Source organism: Gouania willdenowi, chromosome 15, assembly GCF_900634775.1.
Source record: "Gouania willdenowi chromosome 15, fGouWil2.1, whole genome shotgun sequence".
NCBI lineage: Eukaryota > Metazoa > Chordata > Actinopteri > Blenniiformes > Gobiesocidae > Gouania > Gouania willdenowi.
In genome coordinates, this window is record NC_041058.1 from 3,684,148 (window position 1) to 3,694,626 (window position 10,479).

Here is a 10,479-nt window from a genome sequence, read left to right on the forward strand (position 1 = left end):
AAGTCATGGTGTGAATAAATTATTCATCATAAACGCTTCCTGTGATTTTGTGTTTAAAAACTTAATGAACAAATTGTCCTGGATTGGTTCTCACAGGAACCAATCACAAGCTTTTGTTGCCATTTGATACAGAAAACCCGGAAAACATCGCGTACGAGCTCCAGTTTTAAAACCTTAAACTAAGAATGTGTTTTTTTTTTTTTTAACTCTTACCTTATTATTGTGAATGTGATCATCAGTCCAAACTGGTTATTTCCACTCATAAGATCCACCGTCGATGAAGCTCAACCGTAACGTGGAACAAAATCCTCCGCTTCGCCTTTTCCGACCGGAAGTAAACAAGTGACGGACCCTGACGCAGCCTGGAGTGCATTGAGTTGTCCTTAAACCTGCCTGACTGACATCTACTGACCGCATCTCAGAGATACAGACACAGAACAGAGCAGATAAAACATGTCTCTGGCAGCGGAAGCTTTCGTGTCTCAGATTGCAGGTGATTATGTCTGTGTGTTGTTTTTTTATTCTGTTTAATAAGCTAACTTTAGCCTGCGAGCTAACAAGCTAACCCTCAGAGTCAAAGGTTCGAATCAAACCTGAGCAGTTTAAAGCTAATATGTGTTTGAATATTTTTAAAAACTGGATTTTAATAAAGTGTACAGTAGTTTGACACTGCTAACATGTTAGCTTTATATTAAAATACAAGAATGGGCACAACTTCCTGCAGAAAGAGCAGCTAGCAGATGTATTTATTATTATTATTATTATTATTATTATTATTATTATTATTATTATTATTATTATTATTATTATTATTAATAATAATAATGATTTCATTTTTTTTTAAAAAACATGTATTGCTCATTTTATTTACCTTTGATTTGTTGTGTTGAATCTTTATAATTTTTTTGAGGGGGGTAAAACAAATTCTGAAAAACAAGGAAACCGAAATATTAAAGATAGTAAATATGCATATTTTGATGTGATTTTTTTATTTATTTATTTTTGAACATGCAAGCAGAATACAAGGAACAAAGAAAACAAAAACATTACGACAATTTCAGTTTACATTTCTGAAAAGGAGTGAGAAGAAGTACATACTTATTTAATCCCATAAATCCTCCTTTTGTTTTTGGTAATTATCTATCTTCTCATTATGATAATTAACAACACAAACCCTTCATTTCACCTTAATCTGCATGAAGCCTAATCTTATAACTAATTACTTCAGAATATCAGGATATTCTGAAGGATAATTTGAGTCATAATTACACTGTTAATGTGCTATTAGAGTTTTTAAATTATTAGATACTAGTGCAGTGCCCAGGAAGTATGTGTTGCTACTGCTCCTCAGGGATGGGTTAAATGCAGAGGACAAATTCAATGTATGTAATAACATTACATGGCGAAAGCCCCGATTTAATCTTTAATCTATAGAAAAGTGGGAGGTTAAGTAGCATTTTCATGGATGGCTTACATGGGAGCTTTAATTCCTCTTTAATTCTGGATTAAACACACACGTGGGCGGCGGCTCCACCTGGGACAGGCTGCCCCCGGCCGGACACCGTCCGCCCGCTGCCCCGCTGCCCACAGAGTGATTGGCTCTGGTGTGCCCACAGGCTGCCTCTAACCTGGCCAACTGTTCCGCGTGACAAAAACTCATTCCACAGCGATGATGTCATCAGTTCTAAAATTTTGTCAAATTGTTCATTCCTGGTGGACAATTTTATGAAATAATTCAAATCTGACGTCGCACACCTATGAACCAAGCAGCAGCCATGTTGAAAGTCTCAACTCTGTCTGTCCCTGAACCACATAGATATTTGAGACACACACACACACACTTCTTGCTTTATAGATAGGTGTATACCAATATTGTTATTTCTATTTCAGGAAGTGAATTCTGCATTTTTATGAATGTGTGTGTGTTTATACCAACAGCTGCTGAGCCGTGGCCTGAGAATGCCACCCTGTACCAGCCGCTGAAGGGTAAGTAAATGTGTCATGGATCAATTAATAATGTCTCAGACTCCAGGATTTCTATATGTTTAATAATCCTTGTGTTATTACGGGATGTTTTTGTGCAGAGGATCAGATCCTGCTCTCAGACTGCGCCTCGTCTCTCGCGGTTCAGGTGAACTTTGCACTTCTTACACACTTGTTATTAACGTCTGTGTGTGTGTGTGTGTGTGTGTGTGTGTGTGTGTGTGTGTGTGTGTGTGTGTGTGTGTGTGTGTGTGTGTGTGTGTGTGTGCGCGTGCGTGTGTGTGTGTGTGGTCAGTAACTGAGGTGTGTTGACCTGCAGGCCTACCTGAGGATGTGTGGGCTGCCGGTGCAGGTGGTGTGTAGAGCCAATGCTGAATATATGTCTCCATCAGGTGAGAAACAGGAAGTGATGCATTCATTCACTAACTGATCAGATCAACCACACTTTCGATTTATTATTCATTGTTTCCTTATTTTGAAAAATTGCCCTTTTTTCAAATTCATTTTTTTGTTTGAAGAGTCTTTTTTTTTCTAGTTTCTATCAAAATATGGTCATTTTAAATTCACTTTAAAAGATATCTTCAAAAATTCCTTTTAAGTTTTTTTTCTACACGTGTTTTTAAAAAATTACACCAAAACATCTTTAAAATTTGTTTTTTAAATTTCCAAAATTGTTCAAATTTACTTTCTATTTTTTTTTTTAGATATTATTTTCCTGAATTTCCTTTAACAATTTTAAGTGTTTTTTTTTAAAAAATATACAAAACATTTTTTTCCACATGTCTTTTAACATGTCTTTAAAAAATACTCTTTGTTTTTAAAAAAAAAAATTTTTAAGTTTGTTAGAACATTTTCCAAAAATATTTTCTTTAAAATTTCTTTAAAAAATTAAAAAAAAAAATTTTTTTCAAATAATTTAATAGAAAATGCACATTTTTTTAAAAAGTAATTTTTAAAGTCCCTGTGTGTTTGAGGACTTTCTTTAAACTGATTATTTACATGTGACGTCATGTTTTTCTGCTGATCTTTGAAGCTGAACGTGATGTTTTCTGCTGTATTTTATAAATTTAATGCATTAATATTATTATTGTTGTTATTATTATTATTATTATTGTTATTGTTATTGTTATTGTTATTGTTATTGTTATTATTTTGTTCTGCAGGTAAAATCCCGTTCATCCACGTTGGAAACCAGGTGGTGTCGGAGCTCGGACCAATCGTACAGTTTACCAAAGCTAAGGTGAGCTCTGATTGGCTGAGGTCACCGTTGGCTCCTCCCTCCCTCGCTCTGAACATGTTTGCTCTGTGTGTGTGTGTGTGTGTGTGTGTGTGTGTGTGTGTGTGTGTGTGTGTGTGTGTGTGTGTGTGTGTGTGTGTGTGTGTGTGTGTGTGTGTGTGTGTGTGTGTGTTGCGTTCAGGGTCACTCCCTCAGTGACGGACTCGATGACGTTCAGAGAGCGGAGATGAAAGCTTACATGGAGCTGGTCAACAACATGCTGCTCACTGCGGAGGTAACAACATACACACAACATGTACACAACTGATTGTAAGTAACAACACCTGAACACAACAATACATTTTTAAAATATTTTTGAAAATTCTCTAAATCTGTATGTAAATGTTTTTTGTTTTTTTTTTCATTTGTTCAGTTTTGTCTTTTAAAAAGTTTTCCTCATAATCTTTACATTATTGTTTTTCCCCAAAATATTTTTTAACATTTGTTTAAAAAATTATCCTGATGTGTGTTTTTTTAATGTTTAATATCTTATTTAAAATTTATTTCAAAATGTCTTTTTAAATTTGTTTTAGATATTTTTTTCTAATTTTTTTCCTTCTTTTTTTCCCCTTTTTTTTCTCGATGTGTTTTTGAAACTCTCAAGACATCTTAATTAAAAAAAAAATTCTACATTCCCTTTTATACATTTCCTTTGACATTTCTTTTAAAAAGTTCTTTTTAATTCAAATCTATTTTCAAATGTCCTTCAAAATGACTCAAAAATGCAACAAAATGGACAAATTGTCTCTTAAAACACCGATTTAAAAAAAACAAAACAAATTTACACAAGAGAAAACATGTTTTCCTAGATGTGTTTTGGAAACTCTCAAAACAGCTTTACTTTTTATTTTTATTTTTTAACATTTTAATAAATTTCCTTTGACATTTATTTTAAATTTCCTTCAAATGTGTGTGTGTGTGTAGCTCTTCATCCAGTGGTGCGATGACGCTACGGCTGCAGAGGTGTGTAGCTGACTCAGCAGATTCTGACTGTTATGAATCCTCATTAGCTTCCTAATGACGTGTGTGTGCGTGTGCACGTCTCTGTGTGTGTGTGTAGATCTCTCGGCCCAGGTACAGCAGTCCCTACTCGTGGCCCCTCAATAACATCCTGGCCTATCAGAAGCAGTGGGAGGTTCGTAGGAAGATGAACGCCATTGGCTGGGGAGGAAAAACCCTGGAGCAGGTCGGCCTGTGTTTCCAATATATTATTTATATGTCTTTACCTTATTTTGTCTTGTTTTAACGACCTGTATTTCAGCCAATATTTCAATTTCCATCAGATTTAACGTGACGTTAGGGATGTGCATCGTTAGCCTTTTTCGTTTGGGAACCGGTTCTTAGTCAGACCATTTTTTGGAATCACTAACAAAAACTCTTCATGATTTTCTGCTATCGATTGTTCCTGGGCTGCGCCGCCACTGGAAACAAATGCACCCCACTCACAAATTTGTGATGAGGTCACACACACAGACACACACACACACACACACACACACACACACACCTGCTGCAGAGCTGAGCTGCTTGATGCGATGCTGTAGAAAAGTCCCTAAAGTTACAGATAAATAAGTACAGTTGTTTCATTTATCTATGTCTGATGTGTGAGGATTATGTTTTTCACTGCTGTTAACGACAGAGGTGAACTTACTCACGTCAGATCAGATCAGCTTGATATTCTAAACGAGGTGTAACGCAGAAAGCTGTTGACGAGCTGACGAGTGGCTTCGGTGGTGAAACGATAACAACTAAAAGTTATGTGTGCGTAAATGAAAGCGTGATTACCCACCTTGTGTATAGTTTGTCATATTGTTGGTGTTTACTCATGTTGATGTAATTTGGTTAGTTAATGTGAATGAAAGCCAGAGGCTGCGTGTTCACGGTGTGTGTGTGTGTGTGTTCATGATAGCACACCTGACTCAGCACGTCAGTTCTACATACGTCATGTTGAGTTAAAAACATGTTTCTTTATGCACTTATAACATAGCAGTAATTCACAATGGTTAGTGTGTCGTGTTGTTACTCAGGCTACTTTTCAGTGAAGCTAATTCAGTGACAGGATGTAGTAGAAAACCTGTACATTTCACAATAAAAGCAGCCTGCTGGTTTCAGCAGTTAAGGGGTTTATATATTGGCCAATGTTGTGTGATAATGATAAAAATGAGGTGAAATTATTATTATTATTATATCCATTTGACTTGTGGACTCTTTTTACTCATTTGATTATTTGTTTATTGAGGACACGTTTAAGTATTGTTTGTTCTCAACGGTGAATAATTAAGCTTTATATTGATAAACCTAATGTTTATTTTAATAAACCAGGCTGTATTATTTTCTGTACTCATGTATTACTTGTTTTTCAGCCTATTTGGGAATCAATAAAATAACGTATCGATAAAGCATCGTAATCATTAAACCCTCATCAATATACATGCCTACGTGACATTAAGACTTTAAACATGTTACGGTGTGTGTGTGTGTGTGTGTGTGTGTGTGTGTGTGTGTGTGTGTGTGTGTGTGTGTGTGTGTGTGTGTGTGTGTGTGTGTGTGTGTGTCAGGTCTATGAAGATGTGAGTCAGTGTTGTCAGGCTCTGTCTCAGAGGCTCGGGACGCAGCCGTACTTCTTCAGTAAACAGTACGTACTCTACATGTGTCCTCATATTATTATTATTATTATTATTATTAATAATAATTGTATACTGTCCAATGGTGAACCTCTGTTTACCTTACAATATGTATTTATAGAAGAAGCTAAACCATATCTTTAGCACCCCCTTGTGGTTGGATACTATATTTGTTTCCCCTTATGTTTAAAACACCAGACGCTCTAGGCCAGTGTTTCTCAAACAGGGGTACGGGTACCCCTAGGAGTACACGATGGCACTGCAGGGGCTACGGGAGAGAGAGAGAGAGGAAAAATAACAATTGAACAAACATTAAAAAATTTTAGTTTTTTTTATGTTTATTTTTAGTTAAAAATGATAATCATGCTAAATATCACCAGCAGCACACAAAATGACAACAAAGACACAATAAATGAGCGAAAAATACACAAAAGGAAAACCAAAAGTGTGTGTGTGTGTGTGTGTGTGTGTGTGTGTGTGTGTGCGTGTGCGTGTGCGCGCTGCAGGCCCACTGAGCTGGACGCGCTGGTGTTTGGTCACCTCTTCACCATCATCACCACCAGACTAACGAGTGGAGAACTGGCTGAGAGGATCAAAGGCTTCAGTAACCTGCTGTCGTTCTGCAGACGCATCGAACAGACGTACTTTGAAGATAAAAGCTCATCAACATAGAATCATCCACTCATTCCTTCTCATCATTTACTAATAAATAATATTATCAAAGCTGCACAAACTGATGCTTATTTTTATCACCTGGAGATGACCACAAACATGTGATTAACTTTCATGTCAGCATTAGAATAATGACCAATCAGAGCATTAATACATGGAAAAACAACAGAAGAAGAACAAAGGGCTGGTTTTATGTGTGTTATGAGACATTTTGGGTGATTTGGTGTGGTTTTCTGTATTGTTGTATCTTTTTGGAATCACCGTTTTTGCAGTTTTGTGTGTTAGGAGTAACTTTTTGTGTAATTTTTGTGTATTTTCTGTTCTTTGTGTGTTTTTCTGTCATATTGTGTTTTTTTTTTTGTTTTTTTTCTTTTGCGATTTTAGTTTTTGACTCCAAAAACAAAGGGAGAAAAAACACACAAATTTACAGGAAAACACTGCATAAAGTGACAACAAATACACAAATTGACAAAATTACACAAAAACAAAATGCATACAAAATTATTTAAAAAACACACAAAGTGACAAAAATAGAATAAACAGCATGACAGCAAAAAATACAAAACTGAGTAAATTTGTCTAATTTTTGTCCGTTTGTGTAATTTCTGTGATTGTGGTTTTTCGTTTGTGATTTTTGGTTTTGACTCCAAAAACACACAAAGGGAGGAAAAAAAACCGCACTGTCAATTAAGAAATACTTGTACAGGAAAATACTGCACAAAACATAAATTTGACAAAATTACACCAAAATAAAATGCATAAAAAATAATTTCAAAAACAAAAGTGACAAAAATAACTGTCTAGAAATAGAATGACAGCAAAAATACAAAACTGACTAATTTTTATCGTCCATGATTTTGTCTTCCTTTTTAATTTGAGTTATTTTGTGCGCAGATTTAGTGTGAGAGCCGTGTGTGGCTCCTGAGCCGCCAGCTGCCATTGTTAGACGTTAGAGCTGCACAGAAAAAGCTTTTGTTTATTTCCTTTATGTCGCTGCAGTGTTTTATCGTGTGTGTGTGTGTGTGTGTTTCCACTCATACACACACACACACACACACTGTGGGGATGTGTTTCCCAGACGTCTCCACTTGACCTTAAGTTTGAGGTCAAATGCTGTGTTTTTGCTCTGGGGATGTCAGGATGCAACGTTTCCTCTGCAACAGAAACAAAAAACACAGGAGCGTGATGATGATGATGACGATGATGATGAAGATGAAGATTTAGTTTGTGTATGAATGGAAAGTTCCTCCAAAATAAAAGACATCAGTGACTGCTGTCCTTCAGTAAAACATAACATGTTGCTGAGGCTTGTATTTGCTGTGTGTGTGTGTGTGTGCGCGCGCGCTCCAGGTTTCCTGTGAGACCAGAGCTCGACCTTTGACCTTTTAGGCCCTGTGACATCATGACTGATGGCCTGAGTGAGCAGACAGCAGACATAAATAAACATTTCATTAAAGAAGATCCACCGTGTTTCTACAGCACAAAAAAAGACACACACACACACACACACAAAGAGAGCCAAATAATACTGATTGTGTGTTTTATTTTGAAAGGGTACATTAGCTCATCTATGCTTCCTGTGTACCCTCTTATCCCAGACTGGACCTGAGCTGAGCTGACATAGTCATGAACTCTGGGTCATGACTGAATGATCCTCACACTGTGGTGGGAGGGATCCCATTAGAGCCAATCATGAACAACTGGTGGCCCCGAAACAAACACACAACATAGAAAGGAAATCTACATTACTTCAAAAAAATGTGAAAAGTGACTAGAAAACTAACTAGAAAATGCATAAAATGACAAAAACAAAAACAAAACTGCAATAAAAATAGAAAAAAAGAACAAAACAGAAAAACAAATGAAAAAAAACAGCAAAACAAAAATACACAAAATTACAGAAAAAAAATACACAAAACGACACACCATAAACACGAAACAATAAAAACCCGAAAAACAAACAAAATGACTGAAAAACAACAGCAAAAAATACACAAAACCACAAAATGAAAAATTTACAAACGAAAAAGAAACCGAATGTTGAAGTACAAAACAACAGTAAAACACAAAAGAATACAAAAAATAAGCACAGAATTACACTAAATGACAGCATAAAGGCGAAATGCCCAAACAGTGCAGAGAGTGACCAGTTAAATACATTAAATAATAAAAACCAAACAATTAATTACAACCAAAATGCACAAAATGACAAAAACTTAAAACAATAACAGAAACACACAAACCTTTCGTTCATTGCACAATTGGAAACAGGTTCATTCAATTTCCAAAGTAATCATAAAACTAATTGTGATGAATATTATATTTATCATTTAATAATAATAATTTTCCTGGTGCTAAAGATCCCACATGTTGTTATGTCAGATTATATTTGATAAAGTGTTTCCTTTATTTGACTGTAACTCTAATTAGTTTCCAGCAGGGGGCAGTATTTCATCATTTAACATAAACTGTGGCCAAAAGTTTTGAATAATTTTACATTTTTATTTATTTAATGCCTAAGTTTCCAAACTAGATTCCTTGACAAGTGGAGCATGTGTTAATCCGCACAATTAGGATTAAATGGACATCCAAGATTAGTGAGAAAATCCTAAATCTGAGAAGAAAACACATAAAAACGAGCAACGAACACTTAACCTGAGGTTTTCTGACTACATCATTTCTCCAAAATCATTCCATCTATTAAAGAAAGTCAGACATTATATTAAAACTAATAGAAATATACATGGCCTGTTGATGACAAGTGGTAATAATATATATTGTCCAGAAGGGGGAAGCATTCAGCTACAAATGTATCAGATTTGAACCTTTATTTTGAATGAATCCTGCAGCAGTGTTTCACTGAGTGCTGGAGAGCTGCAGTCCTGCATGTTTAACACCCTCCATGCTGCTTTCACAGCTGTATACAATGGATGCATAAAAACAAGCAGGACTGCAAATCAGAAAATGATTCATGTTCAAAGCGTAAACTTTATAGACTTAGAATACATCATATATATAATTGTTTTTCCAACCATAAATCAAACAGTTCTTAATGTGTTACCATAGTAACGAGTGATTGATAAACAAAGTGTGCGAATTGTTAGGGTGTCACATGTAAAAACTTTTTCATAGGCAACATGTTTTGAACATGTATAATTTCTAAACATTTACATTTATATTTGGCGACCAATTTAACATTTAAATTTACATTTAACCTATACATTTAGATTTATATTTACATTTAACTTTTAGATTTAACTCTTACATTTAGATTTACATGTATCATTTATATTTAACCTTTACATTTAGATTTTACTATTGACAGTTAGATTTAACTTTTACATTTGATTTAACATTTATATTTACATTTAAAATTTATATTTAACTTTAATATTTAGATTTAACATTTAAATTTACATGTAATATTTAGATTTACGTTTAAAATGTATATTTAACTTTTACATTTAACAATTAGATTTTGATGTAACATTTATATCTAACTTTTACATTTAGATTTGTTTTTCATGTGTACATTTAACAGTAATACAGAACATGCTGTTCTACATTAATTTGTCTCAAATCAAAGAAAAATGAGCTAAATGTTAGAAATATGTCGGCTATAAAACAGTGACTGTAAAGCACTCTGGCCATCAAATTTAAATAACATTTTTGTATATATGTTACAATGTTGGATATTGGATTTGTTTTTGTATAATAAATAAAACAGCTTCAGTTTTTATTTTTAATTCATCTAGAAATAAGTCCAGATCGATTTCTGTGTCTGATTTAGAGTTCATGCACTTGTCTTGTTGGTAGCCCAGAGGATGCAGCGGGTGTCTGGGCTGCAGCTCTCAGTGTTTCCTTGAAGCGCTGCGGGATGCGTCGACTTGTTGCTGATGCAACCAAACGCAAAGGAAGAAAAAT

At 34.9% G+C, this 10,479-nt stretch overlaps 1 protein-coding gene across 1 annotated transcript; it reads left to right on the forward strand.

Annotated features, from left to right (window-relative positions):
- The first annotated feature begins 311 nt into the window (after nt 1-311).
- mtx2 (metaxin 2) lies at nt 312-6,616 on the forward strand. Its single transcript, XM_028469353.1, has 10 exons — nt 312-493; nt 1,939-1,986; nt 2,085-2,131; nt 2,303-2,375; nt 3,147-3,223; nt 3,402-3,494; nt 4,184-4,222; nt 4,320-4,445; nt 5,818-5,894; nt 6,390-6,616. Exons 1-10 carry the CDS (start codon nt 454-456, stop codon nt 6,553-6,555), a joined length of 786 nt encoding a protein of 261 aa, XP_028325154.1. The 5' UTR covers nt 312-453; the 3' UTR covers nt 6,556-6,616.
- Nucleotides 6,617-10,479: the final 3,863 nt, after the last annotated feature.

Excerpts from the sequence above, each read along its gene's own strand:
- mtx2 (XM_028469353.1), top strand. The coding sequence starts at position 454 with ATGTCTCTGGCAGCGGAAGCTTTCGTGTCTCAGATTGCAG. Across the intron at positions 3,224-3,401 it reads TACAGTTTACCAAAGCTAAG|GGTCACTCCCTCAGTGACGG; the intron begins GTGAGCTCTGAT and ends TGTTGCGTTCAG. Across the intron at positions 5,895-6,389 it reads CCGTACTTCTTCAGTAAACA|GCCCACTGAGCTGGACGCGC; the intron begins GTACGTACTCTA and ends TGCGCGCTGCAG.